The sequence below is a fragment of the Panthera tigris genome, chromosome D4 (genome assembly GCF_018350195.1).
Source record: "Panthera tigris isolate Pti1 chromosome D4, P.tigris_Pti1_mat1.1, whole genome shotgun sequence".
Classification (NCBI taxonomy): domain Eukaryota; kingdom Metazoa; phylum Chordata; class Mammalia; order Carnivora; family Felidae; genus Panthera; species Panthera tigris.
Genome location: NC_056672.1, coordinates 7,915,234 through 7,941,344, shown reverse-complemented (window position 1 = coordinate 7,941,344; position 26,111 = coordinate 7,915,234). Strand labels below are relative to the sequence as shown.

The 26,111-nt window shown below is 40.3% G+C and overlaps 1 protein-coding gene across 12 annotated transcripts in view; it reads right to left on the bottom strand.

The window, feature by feature from the left end:
- The window catches only part of RFX3 (regulatory factor X3), a 285,490-nt gene that overhangs the window by 216,353 nt on the left and 43,026 nt on the right, over positions 1-26,111 (bottom strand). For 5 of the 12 annotated variants that reach the window (XM_042963656.1, XM_042963658.1, XM_042963657.1 and 2 more), the window contains one exon: positions 16,999-17,072. The exons of the other annotated variants lie outside the window; for them this stretch is intronic. In XM_042963656.1, the coding sequence (XP_042819590.1) occupies positions 16,999-17,032 (34 nt within the window). In that variant the 5' untranslated portion in view covers positions 17,033-17,072. The remainder of the gene's footprint in view (positions 1-16,998; positions 17,073-26,111) is intronic. 12 annotated transcript variants of the gene reach the window in all.

Below are 26,111 nucleotides of genomic sequence, written 5' to 3'. Positions count from 1 at the left end.
TGTATCACTAATTACATCATGAGAGGATAGTAGCTAGTGAAAAGCTACATGTGTCCACTACCAAAAAAAGTGCTAAAACATTGCTATTTTCTTGCCATTTCCAAATATACAAACTTCAGTTTCTACAGCGAGAAAGGATGATGCTTGGATATCACTTAACCAATTAATTTCCTAACAAGCAACATATTTTTACTATATGTGCAACAGAAAACTACAAACGCCTTCCAGTGCTTCTAATGTATTCTCACCCTGTTGTATCGAATGTTCCCACAGATGATTTCTCTAATGTATTCTCACTCTGATGTATTAAATGTTCCCACAGATGATTTCTCTTGTAAAATGACAACGGGTCATGGTAACCTACAAAATCCAACATTTTCCAGTGAGTTCTAACACCCATTCCTGAGATCTCTTTTTTTTTTTCTTATATTCTTTCACTAATATTCATTTCAAATATAGGTTATAGTAACAGTCCCACTGCTGCCTTTAACAGTAATTTGTAACTCAGCTTTTTATGTCCCTCCATACAGGAAATAAATGTAAATACAGCTCATGAGGCAAGATGTTGCATAAAATATAATCATGCATAGTATCAACAATATGCTTAACGATTTAGTTTATAGCTACTGGTTCTTATATCTTATGTCATTAGGTAGGTGGTATTTACTGCAAGGTAAGCACTTTGCAAATTTACACAGGAGAGAAATTTCAAGTTCATGATTGTTATGAAAGGAAAAATGTTTTTTAATCTATTTAAGCACCTTATGAGATTCTATCTCATATAATTTAAACTTTTCTGGTAGTTTTGAAATATTATTCTAGGAAATGTTAAGAATATGCTAGGTGATTTACAAGGGCATCGAGTTTCTTGGAGGGGGGGGTGGTTACAGTCTGAGTTAGATAGCAAGACAGGTAGCAAATGATTTAAATCCTACAGTAAACTTTACATGCTAATATTCTTGAAAGAACATAAGAGAATAGCAAACTATTTGAACGGCATGAAAACACAAATTGAATTGTGTTTCTTTATTAAACATTATGGTTCATCATTTTTATTCACTTAATCCGGTTTCCCAATCCTCGAAGACAATTTTAACAGATACTGTGCTGGTCAGTAAATAGCATTTGGCATCATCCCAATCCTCACTTTCACAGAATATGCTTTGGATGAAGATAGATTGAACACCAACATGTAACATCCGTTCGATAAAGTCAATAAAAGTGATGACTAAGCAACGGGAACGCATCTCCCAGACTTCTCATCTCAAAAAGGTATAACTTAAGAACTATTGCACTCTCAAGGAATAGGCTCTTCCTTGGAGGAAGTACAAATAGAATATTCTGCCAGATCAAAGTTTTGAAAAAAAATTTTTTATTAACATTTATTTATTTTTTGAGAGTCAGAGAGCACGAGCAGGGGAGGTGCAGAGAGAGGGAGACACAGAATCGAAAGCAGGCTGAGCTGTCAGCACAGAGCCCCATGCGGGGCTCAAACCCAGGAACTGTGAGATCATGACCCGAGCTGAAGTCAGTCGCCCAACCAACCGAGCCACCCAGGCGCCCTGGATCAAAGTGTTTTTAAAAAATTCACCGTAACCTAATAATTAACCACTGACAAGCCTGTTAAGAAGCTGAAGTACGCACAAAGCAGGACTTAATGAGCACATACAAGGGACTTTACAAAATGTTTCATGAACAAAAATAAATACAAGAATTAAAATCTCCATGAAATATACTATCATATATCATATATATGATTTATTGATATTAAATTCACACCCAAGGTTATTAAATTTGTATATCCAGTTTTACAAACACCTGTATGAACATACTGGCATAAGCTATTTTGGTTTTTGTTTTATTTCGGTTTTAGCTACAAACAACCATTTGGAGAATTTCTGAAAGTAAGAACATGCCCTTTCTCCTCGACTAAATATTTATTTCAGTAAGAAGAATTAAGTTGTCAGAGTAACAAAACTGATTGTATTTTCCAAATCATAAAGCAGTTGGTGTTTACCCTTCCCAAAAATGAAAGATGGGGAAACATTCCCCAATTCATTTTATGAGGCCAAGATTACCCTGACTTTTTTTTTTTTTTTTTTAATGACAAAAACAAGAAAATTTAACTACTACCAATAGTCCTCAGAAAAACAGACACAAAAGTGTCTGGAATAAAATGCTAACAAATCAAACCTAGTAACATATTGGGGCTCCTGGGTGGCTCAGTGGGTTAAGTGTCTGACTTCGGCTCAGGTCACAATCTCATGGTTCATGAGTTCGAGCCCCATGTGGGGCTCTGCACAGACAATGTGGAGCCTGCTTGGGATTCTCTCTCTCTCCCCCTCTCTCTGTCCCTTCACTGCTCTCTCCCTCGCTCTCTCTCTCTCTCAAAATAAATAAAAATAAAACTTAAAAAAAAAACTCTAATAAACGTATAAAAAAAATGTAATGAATCATGACAAAACAGGATTTACCCCAGAATTCAAAGTTGCTTTATCATTAGAATTATCAATCATAGTAATTTACCAGGTTAACAGACCAACAGAGAAAAAGCACTGGGTCATCTTAATTTAACATCCACTCATAAATAAAAACTCCCAGAAAACTGGGACTAGAAAGGAACTTCCTCATCGTGATTAAGGGCATCTACAAAGAACCTACAGCTAACATTAGATTTAATGGTGAAAGACGGAATGTTTTATTTCTAAGATCGAGAGGAGGACAAGGCTATCCTCCCTTACTATTTCTATTCAACACCATAGATCCTAATCAATGCAATAGGGCAAGAAAAATGAATAAAAGGCAGACAAATGAGAAAAGAAGACGTAAAACAATCTTTATTTGCAGACAACATGATTATCTACGCAGAACATCCTAAAGCATTTTTTAAAAATGCTATTAGGAATAGGAAGTACATTTAGTGACATTACAAGGTTATAAGGTCGATATATAAAAATTCAAATATGTTTCCATACTGGCCATATTGTATCTCAATACTATTGAAATATATAGTATAAATTATTTACAATAGTGTCAAATATAGGACACACTTAGTGATAAAATTAACAAAAAATATATGCAAGAAACTAGAAAACCAGAAAATAATAAGAGAAATTAAAGAAGACCTAAATAAATAGATATGTCATGTTTACGGATTATAACACCCAACAGAACTAAAATATTAATTTTTGTGAAATTAATCCATAGACTCAACACAACTGCAGTCAAAATTCCAGAATTTCAGGAAGGTTTTTCTTGTGGATTTTGACAAGTTAATTCCAAAGTTTATATGCAAATGTAAAGGATCTAAAATAACCACCACAACTTTGAAACACAAGACAAAGTGGGAGAAACTACATACTATCTAATTTTAAGACTATAAAGCTACAGTAATCAAGAAAGTAGGATACGAACATAAAGTAATAAAAAAAAAATGGAACAGAATACATCCATACACATACAGTCAACTGGTTTTCAATAAAGACGTCGAGATAACTCAATGGAGAAATTACAGTCTCTTCAACAAATGGTGCTGAAACGACTGGATACTCACATGGAATTATATGACACTTGTGTCACACCATATAGAAAAACTAACTCAGAATGTATTATAGACCTAACAATAAGATTACAAGCTCTTAGAAGACAACATGAGACAATGTAAGTGACATTAGACAAAAATGTTTCGTATTTCACAAAAACTCCAAGAAAAAAAATTGATAAATAAAACTTCATCCAAATGAGACTTATGTCCTCTGAAAGGGCAAATTTAAGAAAATGAAAGTGCCAGCCCATAGTCATGGGGAAAAAGTTTGCAAAACATATTTCTGATAAAGGATTTGTACCCAGAATTATGTAAATATCTTAAAAGCGCTAAATAAGAAGGAGACAAAAAAAAAACACATGATTTTTTAAAAAATAGGTAAATGGTCTGGACAATAACAAAAACAATATGCAAATGGCCAATGAGCTTATGAAAAGATGCTCAACACCAACAGTCATTTTAGGGAAATACAAACGAAAACTAGAATGAGATACCACTACATTTTCACTGGAACTACAGCCACAATTAAAAGCATTGTCGATACCTTGCACGGCAAGGACGGGGACAACTGGAACTCTTGTACCCTACCAACAGGGATACAAGACGGTACAGCTACTTTGCAAAACAGTTGGGTGGTTACTTATGAAATTAAACCTACCCTTCTCATAATGACTCAGCGATCTCTCTGCCACTCACTTACCTGAGTGAAATAAACACATATGCCCAAACATTTGTACTAAATGTACGTAACTGCTTGACTCACAATAGCCAAAAACTAGAAACAATCCAAGTACCCACCGATTAGTAAACAGAATAAACAAAGGGCAGTGCGGCTATACCGTGAACTACCATGCAGCAGCAGAAAGGAACAAACTACGTGATGCACGCACCATCTAAATTCAGGTACAATCTGAAGAGAGCCAGGTACAAAAACCATATACTGTCATGTATATGCTGTGATAGGAAATTCTAGAAAAAAGACAATAGACATAAAGCAGATCTGTGGTCACCAGAGGCCAGGGAATGCAGTAGAGGATCAATGACAAAAGGCTGGGTACAAATGTTTGGCAGTGATGAAAACGTTCTGCTTCTTGACTGTGCTAGTCGTACATGACTAAACACATTCGTCAAAATTTGCCACACTGCACACTTCACATTGGGGAATTATACTCTATGCAAACTGCACATCAATACAGCCAATTAAAAAAGGTAGCAATCAAACGTACATTGAAGATATACATTGGTGGCAATGTCTGACAGCTTACCTATCCAAGAAAGAATGGCACTTTGAGTATGTAAAAATGCCAGCGCTAAACAACAACAACCAAAAACCCAAAGGGTATCAGTGGAAAAGTGAGTCTCTTGCCCAACCCTAGATTTCTAGGCTTTGTTTTTTTTTTTTTTAACTTCATTTATACTCACAAGGAAACTATATTACAATATGAGGACCTGCTTACTAATTAAGGTATCTATATATTTTTTATTTTTTTTTAAAGAGAGTATGTGTGCACCTGCATGGGAGAGAGAGGGAGACGGAGAGGGAGACGGAGAGGGAGAGGAAAAGGGAGAGGGGGAGAGAAGGGGGGGGGGGGGGGGGAGAGAGAGAGAGAGAGAGAGAGAGAGAGAGAGAGAGAGAGAGAGAGAGAATCCCAAGCAGACTCCACACTCAGCACAGAGCCCAACATAGGGCTCGATCCCATGACCCTGGGATTATGACCTGAGCCAAAATCAAGGGTCAGATGCTCAATGAAGCTCCCAGGTATATATATTTTAAAGGATGCTTTATTAAAATAGAAGACTCTTTAACTGATAATAATACATAGGCCATTCCTTTCCAGAGGAAGACCTTCCCCAAAGGCCTTATACTCTGGAGACTTTACCCTGTAAGTCAGATTATCAGTGATCTGTCAGAATCATGGTATCCCACATTTAACAACCTGCCAATCCTTGTTCTAAACTTTATTTGCTGGCAAATACAATATAAACCATTACTTAACAATATGGCAACTTGGATATATTACAAGCCCCATTAAAACATCCTTAACGAGTAACTACAAAATCAAAGCTATTATTCCTGTATTCCAGGAGCTTACAGTACACCTGGGAAGAAAAGGCCTCCACACTGGACACTTCTATTAAGAACCAAGATACTGTATATGCCCAAGTAGAACGGTGAGCGGTAAAGACACCAAGATTGCCATGGCTAAAAAGAAACCAAAGGGGACAGAATGAGATAGGAGAGACTTGACCATTCCTGAACAAAGGGTTTGAAAAAATGAACGAGCCTGAGACTGACAGAGATATGAATGACTATGTGAGCAACATTTTCACTGGAGAAAGTACAGACTCCTTGCCGGAACTGGAAGATTAGAGACGAGTACAAGATAAGGTTGGAAAGATAGGATTCAATTATTATTATACGCCAGGCATAGTACAAAAATGGAGCTGTTTGGAAAGAAATTCTAGATTTAGGACTTTGGTCTTTTTACCCTGTAGTAGTAAAGTAATGGCAATTTCACATTCATTATCTCAACCAATCATCACAACAAATGATTTTATAGAATGGAGAAACAAAAGGCCTAGGAAGGCACATTCTTACACTTAACACAGCCAGAGCCAGGGCAAAAAAGCCCAGTGCTCTTTTCTCTCTGTCTTCTATACCACTCAGCTCCTCTAGCCAAGAAAACAATACCTCTTTTTGTTTTTTAAGTGTGATCGTGAGGGGTGCCTGGGCTGGCTCAGGTGGTAGATCATGCGACTCTTAATCTCAGGGTTATGAGTTCGAGCCCCACATTGGGCAAGAAGCCCACTTTAAAAAAATTTTAAAGTAGGGGCACTTGGGTGGCTCAGTTGGTTAAGTGTCTGATTCTTGGGTTCGGCTCAGGTCATGATGTCACAGTTCATGTGTTTGAGCCCCGCATTGGGCTCCACACTGCTGGTGGGGAGCCTGCTCGGGATTCTCTCTCTCTCTCTCTCTCTCTCTCTCTCTCTCTCTCTCTCTCTCTCTCCTCCCTCCCTCCCTCCCTCCCTCTCTCCATCCCTCCCCACCCTCTCTCTAAAAATAAATACACTTTTAAAAAATTTTTAAATAAAATAAATAGGGGCGCCTGGGTGGCTCAGTCAGTTGAGTGTCCAACTCTCGATTTCAGCTCAGGTTATAATCCCAGGGTTGTGGGATCAAGCCCCGCATCGGGCTCTGCACTAAGTATGGAGCCTGCTTGGGATTCTCTCTCTCTCTCTTTCCCTCTGCCCTTCTCCCGGTGGCAGTCTTCTTTTTCTAAGATAAAAAATTATCAAGGGAGGGAGGGAGGGAGATGTGATCAAAGCAATGTTTTAGTTAAATACATATGCTCAGGCTGTATGGGTTGAAGTAGAAGGCAAAGAACAAAGAAGCATGGAGAGGAACTAGTACTCTACTATAATAATCCACAGACGGTGGGAACAATAGGAATGAAAGTTATCATTCATGGGCTGTTTAAGAAGATTCACTTGTTTGAAAATGCCAAGAGACTCAAAAGATAACTAGGAGACCAGGAGAGCCGCTAATAAAATTGAAATGTCAATAAATAGATCCATTTTGTAGAGGAAATTAGTTACTGTTGTCAAATGATGCCCAAACACCAAGATATTAGGTCAAACATTTTATGAGTCTCAACCCCCTTAAAACAAATAACCCAGAGTTTACCCCTACTGGATATTTTATTTACAGATATTCGTAACTGTCTGTACTTAAAAAATCTAGACCCTCCACCAACCCTCAGAGGTATCCATATTTATAAAGCCCAGTAAGAGTTTATGCCCACTGTCTAGAAACCTTTAAAAATAGTTGGTACACCTAAATCTAAAGAATTAGCAAATATTACCTGTTTAATTAAATCTATCATTGAGTCGAGGCTTTCTTTCAGGGCATCGGGATTATCTGCCAAACCCAAGTAAACGCCCAAAGGCGTGCAACTAAGAAAGTATTTTAAAATCTATAAAAAGATAAAATCTATCTTACCTCTTAGAAATTATTTCTCAGGGCAGGGTTCCATTTTTAAATTCTCCTAAGATTCTCAAGAATTCCATTCAACTATGATATTAGTTAAGGGACAAGAACACTGGACGAGTAGCTCCTTAAGAGCTGTAAGTCGATACCCCACACATCAAGTAGTCTTTAAAAGGGGATAACGAAGAGAGTTAGGACCAAGGGAGGGAGAGCTGAGCCCCAATGAAATCCCATCCAGCCTGGAGCAAACAGAGCAGAGGTCAGTGCTGCTCTTTGCAACGGCCAGTAGAGGCTGCCAACGCACAGGGACAGGAGCTCCCAGTCGACCCCACAGACACAGGAGGAGGTGTCGCCAAAACATAAAGCACTTCCCCGGTATAATGGGAAGACCAGCGTTTTCGGAGCTCATCACAGAGCATTATTCAACGGCAATCACCAAGAGTCTTTTCAACCATAGCTTCTGGGCATGTGTCACAGGAACAAAGGAATCGCAGTGCATCTTGAGCACTTTTGAAAGCTGATCACACTTAGCCGCTCTCTGACCAAAGGAGACCATCGAGCCTTATGGGAATACCTTTCCAGAGAGGATCCCTCAGACATGAGAAAGTGGATATTCTCACTTAGAATACCCGGATTTATCGTCTTTAAACCCTCGTCTGAATAGATGGATTAGTTGGCTTCTTCAATTAAGGTGAATCTTTTACAGCTGGAGGAAACGTTTCGTTCAGTTACTGGATGCGAGGCCATAACTGGATCTCTAATTTGGAAGTATCAGTCTCAAATGACAAACATTAATATGCTTAGAGGGAACTTTCCTCCTCGTCAGCAGTCAGGTGGGATTCTGGCCGTCTGGGCCCCTCCCCCCCAGCCGGGAACAGGAGCGCTCAAACACGCCGAGTGGCGGTCGCATTTTAAAATTCACTTTGTGAATCTGCTCTGCCATTTTAAGAATTATGTATCTGGCCCTTTCTGCGCTCCAAACACTGCTATTTCGTGTGGAGGGGAACTCTGCCGTCAATCACAGCTCGCGTTCGCCTCGCAAATACGCGCGGCAACTCTCACCTGTCACTGCTCTTACATGTAACGTAGGCAGCTCAGCACTAAATCAATTTAAGGAACTGCAGAAGTTAAATACATACGTTATTATTATGATGACAGAAAAGGCAATGAATGTCTTGCAGCTCCATTTGCTTTCTTTGTTAGGGAAGAAAAAGCTAATTATCTGTAGCTGTCAACCATGAAGACCCAGACCTATTTAAATCAACATTAGCCTTGGACAACTGAAAACGGTTCTCGTATTTTTGCCTGATTGTTTTCTTTTTTGCACCAAAAAAAACCCCCATAATTTCATACAAAATATTAAACATTCCGAAGGACAATGTAAAAACAAGTCGAGAAACTGTAAAACTACACGTCTGCATCCCTTTTCGCAACCAATTTAATATTTCAAAAAACTGCCAGGTTTCCGTAATATCCATTCTCTAATTAGTATGGCCAAAATTTAGACAGATGTAAAGCCTCACCACACAAATTCCTATTAATATCTATGAGACTTAGAAAATTCAACTGAAAGCCCACAGACTTCTTGGTTACAATGAAATTATGTCACTGACGATCAAGGAAGAAGTCCATTTATTTAATTAACAAAAGAGAAAAAGAGAAACACAGTCCAAAGTTGAAATGCTGATAAATGGGGTGCCTGGGTGGCTCAGTGGGTTAAGTGTCCGACTCTTGATTTCGACTCAGGTCATGATCTCACAGTGACATCGAGCCAGGGTCAGGCTCCACATTGACAATGCAGAGCCTGCTTGGGATTCTCCCTCTCTCTTTCTCTCTCTCTGTCTCTCTGTCGCTTCCCTGCACTTGTGCTTCTGAATGTGTATACACTCCCTCTCGAAATGAGTAAATAAATAAAACTTAAAAAAAAAAGAAATGCTGATAAGTGACAGAAAATTCACACAGGCTCATGGGCTTCTCGTTTGTACGTTATTGTCTTTAGTTCCCAAGCTTCCTTTCTCCGGTCCAGTCCTATTAGAATCTACAAGGAATAACTCGTGGGTCTTGAATTTTCTCTTTTCAGATTTAAGGATCAACTTGCATATTTCTAGACTATCAAATATGAACTAAAAGAACATTCTTAAGAAGTCAAAGACAAATAAACCTATTATCATTAGTACATAAACTATGGTATCTCTTAACAATGTGCTCCTAAAAGTATGCAAAGATCATTATTCGTGATGAGGAATGCAAATATCCCCTGCATTTGCTCTCAGAGTTTTCCAGTGATAAACATTATTTTCTGCTATTTTCTTTAGAAGAGTCCTTCTCACACAAGTATACTTAGGAGTAGTTTACAATTTCACATATTAAAAACTGCCTATTTAGCTTTCTGATGCATTTTTAAACACATGTAACCCCTAATATATGCAAAACACAAATTGAAACGCACTCAATAACGGAAGATAAAAATTTGAGAAATGGCCTCACACAATTATAGTTTTAAAAATGATAGCTCCATACATAAATCCCTAAACCCGCCTTAAACAGAAAACTATTTCTAACTACAGCTGACTCACAACTCCAAGATTCTGATGTTCCACAACCCCTCCTTGAAATCTGAAGGAATCGCTATTAGAGACAGGGAGAAAAAGTCAAGAACCATTAGTATCAAGAAGATAAAAAGCAAACTATCTCAAATCCCAAGAATCACATAGGAAGATGGCTAAGGTATACAGACATGGCCTATCGTGTAGGTAAGGAAGTTTAGTTAAGTAACTAACCTGCCAAAAACTAAGTACAGTTCTCACTGTCCAAAACTAGCAAGTGACAGAATCAAGACTCCCTCTCAACTTTTGACAACAAAGCCCAGGTTCTTTTCACAACATGAGACTACCTCCAAGCAGAATTCTTCTCTGGCTTCACATTTCTAGAAATCTGTATCTATCAAGATTGAGAGACAGCTGACATCCTTTACAATTAATGATGCTGGTGACAGTGTTATTCTGTATGCATGCAAACATGGCAGAAATGACAGAAATATGATTAGGGGGTAGCCCTTTGTCTTAAAATAAGGAGGGGAAGATAGATGGTCTTCACGGGTCCTTCTAGCGCTAACATGCTAATATTCTTTGGGTTATTTATCTTGCTAAGATATTCGGGAACAGGTAAGCAGCCTCTGGCTATTTCTTTTCTAATTTTCCGAAATCTGTTCAAGATAACATTATAATTCCTACTTGATCACTGTTTTCTAAAAACTTAAAAACAGTATCCCTGCTAACATCATTCTCACAACTTGGTGAGAGGGATTATTATCTTATATAGGTGAGGGAAATGAGGCTCAAGAAGATTGTGGCGACCTGGCCTGAATCACCAAACTATAAATAACAGAGCAATTCCAAATGCAGGTCTGTCCTCGTCACACCTCAGGACAGTTGCCACCATGTGCCAGAGGCTACCAGAACAACAGCATTCATTTGTCCATCACCATTACTTTGTCACATCCTCCCTCGTTGGGGATGTAATACAATTCCGGCCCCATTTTACAAATGAGAAAATGGAGACTCAGAGAATTCATATCACTTGCTCAAGGATCCTCACAAAGGATGGCAAAGCCAAGTCTGAAGCCCCGGCCTCCTGCCTCCAGAGCCCACTGTTTCTTCTGTTGTTATATTTCATTGTCAGTTACCGGTTGGCTCTTTGAAACATAGCTTTGAGACATCTCTGTGCCTACCCCGTGTAACCTGGTCTCTCTGAACCTGACTTCACCGAGTATAATTGAGCTCACGAAGGCATTGCTTATGTGTGATACGGTGACTTCTGTTCACAATATAGATTCTATTTTCTAATCATATTTGTCTATGCCAGTCAAAAAGATCCCCACCCGGACTTTGAATGATCAAGAATAAGATTTCTAATTATCAGGAAGATCCTACTTGAAAACCAACAGAAAAAAAGAGGCCTAATTTGGAAGCTTGTTAAATTATAAATCAGCCTTCTCTTCGTGTACATCCACTTAACAGGACAGACAGTGGTGCTGCCTCTCTGTCTTTAATTCCTCAGACTCTTTCTACCCGAATGCACTGCCATTACTGAAGGCCAGAATGATCTCATTTAGCCAAGCAGCTTCGTGCCCTTTCATTAGGCCCTAATCTAAATTATACTATAAAGACATAAGGCTCTGTACTTGTGACTGGCTCATGATAAAGGGCACTGGCTGGCCATGTGGCCTGATGAAGTCTTGGGACACAGAGGGTCTTTTTTGGACTTTATCAGTCTTAGAGCAAGCAATTTATTTTGAGCCAGAAAAATAAAATATAATCTTGGGCCATCTGGTTCTGTAACACTCTTTATTTGTTTAGAAAGGTCACTGTTGTCAAGTTATTGAATGTTATCTCTGGAATTGACAGGAAGAGAAAAGTTTCTGAAAGCAGGCCAGGAATATTAAAGCACCGGATATTAAGGTGTAAAGTAGTATTTAAAAGCCTGGGCTTTAGCATTAAAGAGACTACAGTTCAAATCCCAGCCCCACCACCCACCAGTCCAATGACCTTGGGCAAGTCGCCAGCTTTCGTAATCCATTTTTCCTATCCATAAAACCTAGAGAGTGACACTCTAGAGGGATGCTGTATAATGGTAAAATGATGCAACATCGATACTCCTAGCTTGTGGTTACCACTCAAAATAATTACTATATATTAAATATTATACTGTATCATCATATATATTAAATATATTATATATAAAATAATTATTATATGTAATAACTATTCGATAATTGTTATTTTCTGTGTAATGTTTTGTTCTCCTTTTTCTTCAGTTTTGTATGAAACTACAATTTCCATTGCTTTTATAAATGCTTCTCTAGAGGGCAAAGTGGAATTTAAATACAGACTCACAATTTACGCTATGCCTGTCAAATATGTGGATTCAGAGCCTAATCCTCACAAAAACCTCATTCTATCTTAAGCGTTTCGGCAATATTCACTACTTTCCAAAATCAAATCTGTGGCAGCCATTACTTTCTTGGGGGAACAACCAGGTGGCCGTGTCGCCGAACAGTGAATAGTAACCAGCATCAAACCCATAGCTGAACATCCTCAGTGGGCTGGGAGCACTGCGTCTTACGGGACACCTGTTATCGTGTCCTGATGCTGTTATGCAATAGTTATTTTCTTTGCATTAGGTAGTCTTCTATTAATGTCTCACGGGCATCCTGAGGCCCAACTACTGCGGGAACAAGATGATCTAGAGCTTTTGTAGACAGACTCGTTAGGCCTGGCCCCTTTGTGAGAAGAGACCGGCAATGTGATTAAAAATATGCAAATCATTAAAACCTACATCTAACAAGGCAGCTCGATCAAAATTCCATCCAGAATGTTGCCAAAGAGCAGTGTTTTCAATTCAGCAGGCCGGGTTCCAGATCAACTTATCTAACCCCTCATTGACCATCTCAAGGGTGGGCAAAGATTTCCCTCGCACATTGGCACAAATGGCCGTCCTGACGTGTTGAACCGAATTATTCCCACATATGACTGGTTTCCCCAGACCACAGCAGGCACTCTAAGTTAGAGCAAGGCTAGTATCAGGCTGGGAAGAACAAATCCATCTGTTTTCTACCCAGTATTAGCCGCTACAGTTTCCTGTTTGGTGTCGACAGTAACAGGCACACATCTTCCCTATGAACCACTGAGTGAGTTCTCTGTTTACTCCGGAAGACTGACCAAAGACAGGTGGCAGTTATGAAAGACAAACTTCAAGCTCCAAGATCTAGCAAAGGTGGACTACTTACTTGCAAACCAACAAAAATCTAAAACATACACACTGAGTCAAGGGCTACAAAGATAAACAGACCAGGGAAGTCGATAAGCCTAGATGGAAAAACACGTAGGAGTTCTCTTGATCGACCTTCATTTGCCCAACTTAGCTGTATGACACCACACCCTGCACTTCCTCCCCAACCATAGTAAAAGATGCCCATGGCGTGCTGAAAACTCCCAGCCTGCAGTCATCTCTGGGGCGCCCCTCACAGGTTTGCTACCAAGAGCTGAGTTGTATGCACCCCCAACACCATTTTGTTCCAAAACCTCATGGTGGGGGGGGGGGGTATTGTTAGTGTAATTAGCTAATCTAATTAAATATTAGATAAGCCATGAAAGCAAAAATCAACAGTGTTCTGTCTTTAGAAACTAAATCAAAAGCTTAGGAAAGACTTAAAGGTAAGTCACTACACACTTTGCTGTTGAAATAGGTAAAAGTAAAAAACAGAAAAATGGGCAAAATCTAAAATAGAGAATGGTGGTTCTCAAATTTTAGTGTGGAGGCCTTGTGAAAACAGATAACTTAGCCCCAGTCCCTTGGTTTCTGAATCAGGAGGTAAGGGGTGAAACCAGAAATCTGTACGCTAAGAAATTGCCAAGTAAAACTTGGGGCACCTGGGTGGTTCAGTCAGTTAAGCATCTGACTTCCACTCAGGTCATGATCTCACAGTTCGTGAGTTCGAGCCCCACGTTGGACTCTGTGCTGACAGCGTGGAGCCTGGAGCCTGCTTCAGATTCTATGTCTCCCCCTTTCTCTCTCTCTGCCCCTGCCCTGCTCCTGCTCTGTCCCTCTCTCTCTCTCTCTCTCTCTCTCTCTCAAAAATAAACATGAAAAACATTAAAAAAAAATTCCCATGTTATGTACAACAGCTGGCCTGGGACCCACACTCTGAGAATCAGTGCTTTTCAATTCTCTAAATTTTAAAATCTACATTAAAGAAAGTGTAAACTGGAAAGGGTTTGTTAGGAATGTAGATTAATGGGAGACTGGTTCCCCACAGCAAACCTACGATACAGGGAAAGGCCGGGGTCCTAATCAGAAGACAGTCTGTTATGTGAGTGATTTAAGATAAAACAGAATGTTAGTGGGATGTATGCATCATTTTTTATGACTGACTGTTTTAAATGACTTTTTCAATTAATGGACAAGCTATGAACATCAAACTCATCAGAAGACATCCGTCAGATATGGACCATTTAGACACCCCTGGGGTATGACAATCCATTCCGCCCCCCCCCCCTTCACTGGAAGAAGAAAATTCTAACTTGATAGCCTCCTTGGTCCCTAAAAACACAAGCTCACAGCATCAATGAGTCCTTTATGAAAATTAACGGAAGGTAACCTCACTGAGGATGGAGTTGGGAGGTCAGCAGGGGTAGCTCCCAGGCCCTGCCCCTCCTCTTCAACTGCAAATCCACAGTAGGAAGAGACCGGACCTGGCAGGCAGCTACCTCTCTATTCCAGCCGAAGGAAGGCTTTTTCTGCCCTGGCAACAGTCCAGCCAATGAGAGAGAGTCATGACCCGGCCACTGAGAAGCCACTCTACTTGCGACTCCCAGTGTATTGCAGGGGACTTTTGGTTTCTAACAGCCCTCCAGAGTCCCCTTGCCTCTACAGAAGACCCTATCTCCCCTTTGTTCTCCAGACTTGCCAATGGTTTGACGACAGCTGGTAGCTCCCAGACTGCAATTCTCTGCTCTTCCCAAATAAACCCATTTTTTGCCGGTAAAGAACTGGCGGTTGCGTTTTTAAGGTTAACGCCTTTAAAATGAAAGCTTAAGGGTGATGGGTATAGAGGAGGGCACCCTTTGGGATGAGCACTGGGTGTTGTATGGAAACCAATTTGACAATAAATTTCATATATTGAAAAAAAAATTTTAAAAACCCACAAAAATAAAACGAAAGGTTAAGTACCACTATCCAATTTACACATGAGATTTCCGACGCAGGGAGGGTAAGAAACATCTCTAGAGGTGCAAGTCAGCCTAGGGGCAGCCTCAAGACTTCAATACGGATCTATCCCCAGATTCAATGTGTTTCCCCCCACCCCCCAATTTTACGACATTGCAGTATAATCTCTGCAAGTGTCCAAGGCAGGTTAGAAACAACACTGGAGTCCCAATCACTCTGAATACCTGTAAAACATGAAATGCTCAAACTGACACAGCAGTGTGGACTAGGTGGATTATAAGCACTGCATCTGTTGTCTTGAACATAATCAAACATCATCTATAATCTGTACAGGATCACCAAATATAGGGCACTGGAAGGTAGCTGGTCTACCAGCACTGAGGCCAAATTTTTGGCAATACAACTCCACTTAGGCAAGAAATCTGTGGGGAATGGATGCCAGAAAGATTCACAAGCAGATGCAGCAGGGCAAGTGAAATAGAGACAACCAATGTTCAGACACAAAGAAGCACATTAGGTACACAACGAAATAACGCATCTACAAGATGTAACATTTAGGGCCTTCTTGGAAACAAGGGCAGAGCCAATCCAGTCATAGTAATCGTTACTTGACGACGCCTTTAAAGCAAGTTATTCATTTTAGAAACTAGAGGAAAACACCTCAAAAAAAAAAAAAAAAAAAGGCAGCTTAGCTCTGTCTTATAAGGTGGCAATGTGTTCACGTAGTATCATATGAATTCCAGAAGTAAAGAGGACTAGCAGTAAATCAAGCACCTAGGAATGATGAGAACGGCTGCTGTTAAAAACAAAACAAAAAATACACAAACAGAAAATAACAAGTGTTGGCAAGGATGTGGAAAAATTGAAAGGCTTGTGCGCTACTTGTAGGAATGTAAAATGGTGCTGTGATTAGGAAAAACAGCATGGAGGTTCCTCAAAAGATTAAAAATAGAATTAGCATATATATCATCAAGCAATCCCACTACCAGATATACACCCAAAAAAGCTGAAAACAGGATCTCAAAGAGGTAACTTGTACAGCCATGTTCACTACAGCATTATTCGCGATAGCCAAAAGGTGGACGCAACCTAAATCCCCATCCATGGGTGTGTGGATAAAGAAAATGTGGTATACACATACAATGAAACATTATACAGTCTTTAAAATGAAGGAAATCCTGTCACATGCTACAACATGGATAAACCCTGAGGACATTCGGCTACATGAAACAAGGCAGTCACCAAAAACAGATACTGCATGATTCCACTTATATGAGATACCTAAAGTTGTCAAACTCAAAGAAACGGGAAGTAGATTGGTAGGTGTCAGGGGCTGAGGGGAAGAATTAAAGGGGAGTCATTCTTCAATGGGTACAGAGTTTCAGTTTTACAAGAAAAATTCTAGAGATCAGTTGTACAAAAATGTGCATAGAGTTAACACTATAGCACTGCACACTTAAAAACAGTTAATATGAGTTTTAAAAACTAGGAATAAAAATGCCTGGAATACCCCAGTAAAGTGATAGATAAAAAAGCATTAGAAATGTTCAAGAGAACTTGCTTAAGAAAACAAGAGTCTCACAAGATTAGATGCAGTTTTAATCATTGTAACCTCTTAATAACGCTAATTTCTGTAACACTCTAGACATCTAGGACTTCAGTGTGTTATCTGTGGTGGAAAGAAGGTATGCCACATTGGAATTACTCGGAGGTCGTTAAAAATATTACTTATTCTCACCCAGAGAGATGTTCCCAGTTGAGTGAGCCATCATTACAGATGCAACTGTGCTATATTCTTCAACTGTGCTGGGACTGAAAACAGATTGAGAATTTCATTTTTAAGTGATTGTTTAAATCAACAGTAAGAAAATTCAATTTCATCACTTTTCCCAGAATAAGGAAATTACATGTATTGTTTGATATAATTAAACTGTCTTCGTACCACAAAGCTAAACATCGGTTTTATTTTCTGAAGGCATATGTAATACATTATAATTGTGGCAGCTCTACACGACAATGAACAGTCCTTGTGATGAGATTGGCTCTCCACTGAGCTGAGCACCCATGGAGAACAGAATCAACAATATATGGAAAATGCAGATAGAAATACGTCGCAAGGCTTCTGAAATACTCTGCCCAGAACATTTCTCCAGTCAACAGCACCTTCCTATGTACATTTATCTCCAGATACATCTTCCCAAGATCTACTCTGCTCTCCAGAGACATTGCTCATCTTTTCTTTTCCGCATTTAGAGGTAGGAAAAGAACTGAATTTTCCATACCCAAGCTTTCAGTGACAAAATAAAGGGTATCTCTCATTTCCATATATTTGCCATTTCATCTCCAGGGAAACAAAGCTACAACTTGAGAACCAAGGGTTAATGCAATCATTTCACACTGAGTTCACCTTGGTGCATCTTCCTTCTACCATGTTTTAAATATCTATGGATATAAAGTACCTGGCAGTATTATAAAATTAAGCCCTGTAAGAGGATCTGTGAACCAATATGCTCTATTGGTAACATTTCCTTAAGAACAACATGAATAGGTTACTTGACCTGGAAGCTATACGTTATAATCTCTTTTCTACAAAGGTATACCGGAGCTCCATAAATCTATTTCTCAACTCCTGCCTTCTTTTGTCTTAAACATTTCCAGTGTGCCTTTTGCGTTCCCTTGGTCTTTCACTCCCCTGAGTTATTTTCTTAGCGGCTGCCCTGGAAATTACAAGGAGTATTTTAACCTTAAACATTCTAGTCTGGATTAACATTAACTTAATTTCAATAATAATCAAAAACTTTCCTTAGATATACTTCCATTTTATTCCATTCCTTTTTACTGTTATTGATGAGCAAACTGTACTTTTACATGTTATAAGCCTGTCAATAGGGGTTTTTTTAATTGTTATTATTGCTTTATGCAGTTGCCTTTTAAAACTGGAGAAAGACATTATGAAGACAAAGGCTTTTGTGAGTATTTTTCTGCATATGTCTCATAACTATGTAGTTACTTTATCATTGCTCTTTATTTCTTCATGTGGGTTAGTTTACCGTCTAGTCCTTTGTAGTTACTGCTTATTCTTTCATTCCAACCTGAAAGGAACCCTCCTTAATTATTTCTTGCAGGCAAGTCTGCTAACAACAAATTCTCCAGTTTTTTGTTTGATTTGGTATGTTGTTACTTTGTGGTTGTTGTTGGCGGCTGGTTTGGTTTGATAAATGTCTTTTTTTTTTAATGTTTATTTATTTATTTGGGGGGGCGGGGGGGGCGGGGAGAGAAAGTTGCAAGCAGGCTCCAAGAGGCCAGCACAGAGCCCAATGGGGGGGCTCGAACTCACGAGCCCTGAGATATGACCTGAGCTGAAATTAAGAGTCGAATGCTCAACCGCCTGAGCCACCCAGGCGCCCCTCGTTTGGTAAATGTCTTAATTTCTCCTGAATCTTTGAAGGAGACTTTAGCCAGATACAGAATTCCTAACTGGGAGTCTTTTTTTTTTCTTTCAACACTTTGAAAATGTCTTCCAGCCTCCATGGTTTCTCATAAGAAGTCAGCCATTCATCTTACTGAGGATCCCTTTTATGAGATTTTTCTCTTCCTGCTTTCAAGATTTCTCTCCCACTTTTGTAAATTTGAACTAGGACGAGTCTAAGTGAAGATCACTTTGGGTTTGGGGTACACGGAGTTTCTTTCATGTGCAGACTAATATTTTTTAGCAAGTTTGGGAAGTTTTCTGCCATCATTTCTTCAAATACCCTGCCTCTTTTGTTCTTCTCCTTCTAGGCCTCCCATTTTGCATACGTTGGGACCCTTGATGGTGGGTGACCCACAGGACTCCTGAAGCTCTGTTCATTTTTATCGTCACTCTCCCCCTCACACTGGTTCATCTCTATGGAGCGACCTCTAAGTTGACTAATTCTTTCTTCTGCCAACTCCTATCTGCTATTGAGCAAATCTAGTGAATTGTTCATGTATCGTACTTTTAAACTCCAGAATTTCGGTATGGTTCTTTTTAGGTAATTTCTAGGTTTATGGATATTCCCTTTGGTAAGATACCATTCTCATACTTTGCTATAATTCTTCAGATGCGGTTTCATTTAGTTCTTTGAACATATTTATAACAGCTCAAAGTCTGTGTCTACGAAGTCCCTATCTGGGCTCCCACGGGGACATCTTTCTCTTGGCTGGTTTTTGCTTTTTCGTATCCACCGCCACCCCCCCCCCACCCCCCACCGTGTGTATGGCACACTTTCCCGTTTGTTACGTCTCACTTTTTCATTAAAAACTGGTCATTTTAGATAATATCTTTTAACAACTGTGGTACCAGAATCCTCCACACTGCTCCAAGATATTTTATCACTGGTGGTGGTGTTGTCCTTTTCTCGGGTGCTGCTCGTTCGGCACTTTGATGAACTAATTCTGTAGGTTCTATAGTCCCTGTAGTGTGTGGCCATGGAGTTTTCCGCCAGATTTTAAGTTCTTGCTTTCATTTTTAAGCCTGGCTTCCAAAGAGTCACACGTGTATCTGTCTAACTCAGTGGCCAGCCACTGGTTGGTCAGATTTCCTTAAATGCCTCGCCTGGGTGTCTCCACCCTTTGCCAAAGGCATCTTTGTGAGAACTCACACTCTCAGACTTCTGTCAGGGGATAACACGGCCCTAGTTTTCACTTCCTGCTTAGGCAGAGCCTCAAGGTCAGAGGGGAACCTCCGCTTTCCTAGGTCTTTCACAGACACGTGCACAGCCTTGCACATGGCGCAGCCTTTTAGATGTCCAGGAATATGACGGGAGTTTTTCAGAGTTCCCTACAGTTGGCTAATTCTCCCAGATTTCCTTCTGAATTCCTGGCCAGGCTCTGGTTTGCCTCCACGGAAAGAAAAGCCTTAAGCGGTGGAGACACTGCCAACATTTGCTGTTGCTGCGGCAAAGCCCTAGGGGCTTTCTCTTCCCACCGCCCCCCCCCCCCCAACTGAGCAGAGCTCTGAGTCAAATCGAATAGCCAACCGCTCTCTGGGAATAGACTTTTCCCAGGGCACCGCAAGTTTGGACAAAATATGAACCACGCTCTGGGGAAGGTGCTTTTAATGGGTCTCCAGGAGTGGCCAGATCTCTGCGTCGTGTGCAATGCTGCCTGCTTCTGCTCAGCTGCCAGGCTGGGGAAGGAGGAGAGATGGAAGGAAGCATGAGTTAAAACATCACGGACCCCGGTGTCCTCCCAGGTTTCAGTATTCTTCTCTCGGACGGAGGATCTGCGGTGCATTCGCTGGCTGCGGTTAACTGCCAGAATTCTGCAGGAGTTCACTTGGGCTGTTTTTACTGTCGTAAACAGAGATCAAGTGCACAGAGGGCCTGACTCCGACCAATGTGGAAGCCAGTCAACTCTGTGATATTTTAAATCTAGTTTCACGTAGTTTTTAAGACAAAAAAGCACTTTAACCAAAACAAGTTGTTTAAAAAATTATACCTTTTTAGGTCACCATTTCTTTATCTGGTGGAAACTCAAGAAAAAAAAATCTATATTACAACAAATAGAAGAGAAGAGAAACTGATCTGAGAGGGATTAAACTGCACAGACAATATCTCACCGTACTGAATCTTTCCTGTTTCGTAACACATGCAAGGACTGAAAATAAAAATGGTCCCTGGTCTTATCCTCTCTTGGCCCCAAAGGCCTCCCAGATCCTTTCTGGAGAACAGGAACAAGTTCACGTGAGGAAGAAAAAGGCTACTCCGTCGGGTCCTACTTGGCTGACCCAGGCCAATTCCAATTCAGTTCCGACGGGGATAAAAAGAGCCACAGAGAGTGGGAGCGGGAAACGCAGCAGAGAAGAGAAACCAGGGACCTGCACACAGGAAGTGACCTTATCTCCTGAGGTTTCTCTGGAGAACCTCCACACAGAAAAATCCCGCTTACCTCAAATCACCCAAGTATTAGCCAGACCCATGCAGTCAGGACACAGCAAGACGAGCTTCTTGAAAGGAAGACTGATTCATTCCTATTATCTCCCTTTAACACGGCCTGATATTGGCAAGCCGGGGAAAGTCCAAAACCATCAAAACAGGCCCCAAAAAAGTAAACACCCTTTAGCAAAAACTTTTATTTTCACAACCATTCTTTTCCTCTTTTTCCTTAGCTCTTCTTTAAGATTTTATTTTTAAGTAACCTCTACACTCAGCGTGGGGCTCAAACTTGGCAACCCCAAGATCAAGAGTCATATATGCCCTACCCACTGAGCCAGGTGCCCCTTCTTTTGTCCTTCTTACTGCTGTTTAATCAACTAGCCCAAAACCTACCACTCAAAACAAACAAACAAACAAACAAAAAAGACATTTTATTTGCTCCTAATTCTGCAATCTGGGTTGGGCTCGGCAAGGCAGCTCTCCAGCTAATCGTGCCGGCGATCCCTTGCATGGTGATCCCTTGCACGGCTGCTTTCCACCAGCGGGTGCGAACAGGGCTCGGCCAGAATACCAGCACGACTAGACTCCTCTCTCCAGGTCGTCTCAGGGCCTCTCTCCCCCCACGTGGCCTCTTTTCCACACAGTCTCTCCAGGAAGGTAACCAAGAATCTTCCATGATGGTTCAGGCGCCCCAAAAAACCCAAAAACAAAAGCTACCTGGCCTTCTTAAGGCTTATGTCCAGACCCGGAAAAGCTTTCATTCTGTCACATTCTATTGGTCAAAGCAAGCTACCGGTTCAGCCCGGACTGAAAGGAAAAGGACTTCCCAAGCGTGGGAATACCCAGAGGCGTGGTTCACCGTAACCGCCATCGACCCAACAGACACTGGAAACGTTTCGGCCACTTCCAGGCGGCTGGAACAGGAGCGACCACAGAAACTAGAAAATGGCGAAGCTAAATGAAGGCTGGGCAGTTAGATTCCATTCTCTGTTCCTCCCCACACTGAGGGTCAATCTGGGTTCACTGAGAATCTTAATTACGGGTAGGAGGGAAATAGAAACCTAATGAATCACTTACAAGCCACACAACCTGGGACAACTCAACCATTCTCTCACAGCCTCAGCTCCTCAACTGTAAAATGAAAAATTACACGGGCCCTGCCCATCCTACAGTAAGACTAGAGAGGACAAATAAGACGAGAAATGAGAAGGGACGTCAAAAACCAGAATGTCATATGACAGGATCCTATGTATTGTCAACCCAGCTAGGCTCCATTCTGTTAATAAAATTATAATAATCACAGTTAATTACCCCATATGCCAAACTACCACCACAGCAATGATACAACACGTCATAATGGGCTAAAATTAGGTTATATTGTGTTACTTATAAAGAGTAACAACACTCATACTGACTGTGGTTTGTTATCTAATTACACGTCAGGCGCTCTTAGGTGAACTATGACCCTTAAAATAACAACAAGGTAGGTTATTATTCCCCTTTTACAAATAAACAAAAGCCCATGGTCACCCAACTAGCACGTGAAAAATCTATTATAAATGTTTAAAGTATAATAGGCACATGATATATACCTGCTGTCTAAATTAAAAACAAAGCTAGGGCTATCTGGCTTTCAAGTAAGTCTTTCAACTACATCAAAGTATCTCCCTCTCACAATCTCTATTTTTACATACAGCTACTGAAATTGTAATCACAGCAAACATATCTAATTAACAGAAAAAACTGATCACCTTCCTCGTCTGCAACGTGGCTTCCCATCTGAAAAGTAGCTTCATTTTTTTAAAGCTCTAATCTTTAATCCATCTACTGAGACATTATGAGTAATAATGGCCTTATTATAATGTGGGAGTACCAAATGGGAAAAAAAAGTGACACATTTACATACCAAAATGTCTCGAAAACAAACCCCACCAAAACAGCAAATGTTTTTAAATGGCAAAATATGTACAGTATGACCAATAAAGATCTATATCCTTATAGTTATGAAAAGACCTTGAAATTTAAAAGAGGAAGAAAAGACAATGCCCGGCAGGAAAATGGGCTAACAATACAAATGAGCCATCAACAAAAGATCTGACTAGCAAATATACTTAAAAAAAGGGGTTTTTTTTGTCATTAATCAAAGGAATGCAAATCCAAGGGAGACATTTTTCAACTACAGGATTGACAAAAATACAAAAAAAAAATTACAAAGATTAATCATCGTGTAGAGAGCATGTAAAGAAACAAAACATTAAAACACTATTCTTAAAAAAACAAAACAACAACACTCTTCTTGAGAGTATACAATGGCATGAGCTTTCTAGAGAGCAAGCTGGTGGTTCAAACACCATTCAATACGCACCCAGCCTTTTGCCCAGCAATTCCATCCCTCACAACTCATATAAAGGAATTAACTGGATGGCACAAAGATGTATATACAACAATTCATCGTAGCACCAAACTATAGGGTACCACCTCAACGACTAGAGAACCGCTTAACTAAATCGATAACATTCATACAACGGCACCAACATGTTATTGACCATGAAAAAATTGTTGATAGGAGTGTCCAAGTTAAAAAACAAACTGTAGGACCCGATTTTTGAGAGGAAGTGCATGTATTTTTGTGTGTGAAGGGAGAGAGGGCACGCGCATGTGTGAGAAGTACACCCAAGAATGCCAGATGCACTCGCTAAGAGACAAATCCTGAGAAGACAGAACAGTAATCTTGTGAGCACATGGGATGTCATCTTTGAACAGAATGGTGATTCTTTTTTAGTTTCCTCTTTGTACCTTTCTGTATTTTCTGAATGTTTTTCATTAAGCATGTATAATTTTTATAGCCACGACACAATAAAATAAGTTTCATTTAAAATAACCTCAACTATCATTAGCTTGAGGTTCTGTTAACTTTCAACCATTATTACTTTTACGATAAAATACTGATTAAAAAGCAGTTGATGTGGATACTAAATGAAAATTTCCACGTATTCCTCTTTCAAATGACAAATGAAGACTCATAAAGCCTTCATAGGACCGCTTCCACTCGCAAATTATTTAGAATTTGTAATTTCTTTTAAAACGTCACTTAAAAGAGAAAAGTAGAGCGGCAATGAAGCAAGCATAAGTGTACTGTATTATGTGTCTGATAAATAACTTGCATTATGTAAAGTCCTGGGCTGATTTGATTCTACAGTTCAAAGAAGAACACCATCGCTTGGTATATTAACTTGGGAGCTTAATAACTTATCCTCATGATTTACACAGTATAATGAGAGGTCTCAATTAGCCACGGGTAAGATTATCCACAACTAATCTTGCTTCTCAGTTTAGCCCTTGTGCCCAAGTGGAAGCAGTGTAGTTATTTGCTTTGTAGATTTCTGTTCTGTTTACTTTGCATGAAGCCAGGATTCTAGAAAAAAAGAAATGCTTAAAATCAATTCTTCGACTTGGACAGTAGATGGGCAAGTGGCCAGCCACTATCCTCAGGGCTGAGAGTCTGAGTATTATCCAGGTATACCACCACCCTGTCCTCCACCAGGGAACTTTGGAAACTCTAGGGGCCGTTTTGGTTGTCACATGACTGGGGTGGGGGAGAGGTTCTAATGCCATTTTGGCCCACAGATGCCAAAACATGCTGCAACACAGGGTACCCCACCAAGAACTGTCCCATTGACAAGGACAACAGTGTCCCTGTTGAGGGACCAATGATTTTCTTGCGCAATGTTATATTTCTAGCCTACTACACAGCAGGCATTAAATAATTATTTGTCGAATACAGCTAAAACAAGCAACTGCCAGCACTGAGATACAAATACTATAAAATAACGAGGAGTGACAATGGAGAAGCCAGACCCACTTTGACCTGAGTCAGACTTCTGTGGCTAGGATCCATTACACTCAGGGAAATTCTACGATGAGACACGTCTGTACCCAAAACATGCAGAAAAGCCTAACAGTCCACACCCAAATACAGATGATACGAGGATTATCTTCCACCATAGATGTCCAGATATAGGTCTTCCTCTGTGAGCAAAGATCAGCAATTCTGTCAACTCAAGACACACGGGTGCCAACTGAGCTCAATCTTGCCTTGGCAAGCGGATGGCAAAAAGCATGTGGCTTCAGAGTAAGACTGTGGCCTTTAACTGTGGTTTTGCCACGCATACCTGAGCAGTTTACTTCACATCTTAACATACCATTCAAACCTTGGCAGTTTACTTCACATCTTCGAAGATCAGCCTTCTCATCTATAAAGTGGCATAATAAGGGGCGCCTGGGTGGCTCAGCTGGTTAAGCGTCCGACTTCGGCTCAGGTCATGATCTCACGATTCATGGGTTCGGGCCCCACATCGGGCTCTGCGCTGACAGCTCGGAGCCTGGAGCCTGCTTTGGATTCTGTGTTTCCCTCTCTCTCTGCCCTTCCCCAGCTTACATTCTGTCTGTCTGTCTCTCTCTCTCAGAAATAAACAGTAAAAAAAAAAATTTGCAAAGTGGCATAATGAAACGGGTTCACAACCCCCCATGCTAAGCCCCTGGGCCAGATAGGTCACATGACTCGGAATCTTTTTTGTAACTTTGGAAAGTAGTATCATATACATGTAACACTCCAGGTGTGTCTAGGGCAGCAACATATAATCATACACATTAATGTTTCCATCGCTAAACAGATGAATGTTCCATTTGTGGGATAAATAAAGACCCTTAAGGAGCCTTATCTCCTTCAGCTCAGGTTCTGCAGCTAAATTAGCTTTCCCGCAAACTTAGGGAAACTGGTGATTTTCAGAGCCTATGGAAATCCGGAAGTGCGTATTAGGGATCACGGATCTGTAGTACCTACTTCCCTCGAAGAGACAACATGAGGATTAAGTTATTATACACAGAAGTTAGTTACCCCAGTGCCTGACATACAGGTAGCACTTCGTATTGGTCATTGCTCTAAAATGTTAAC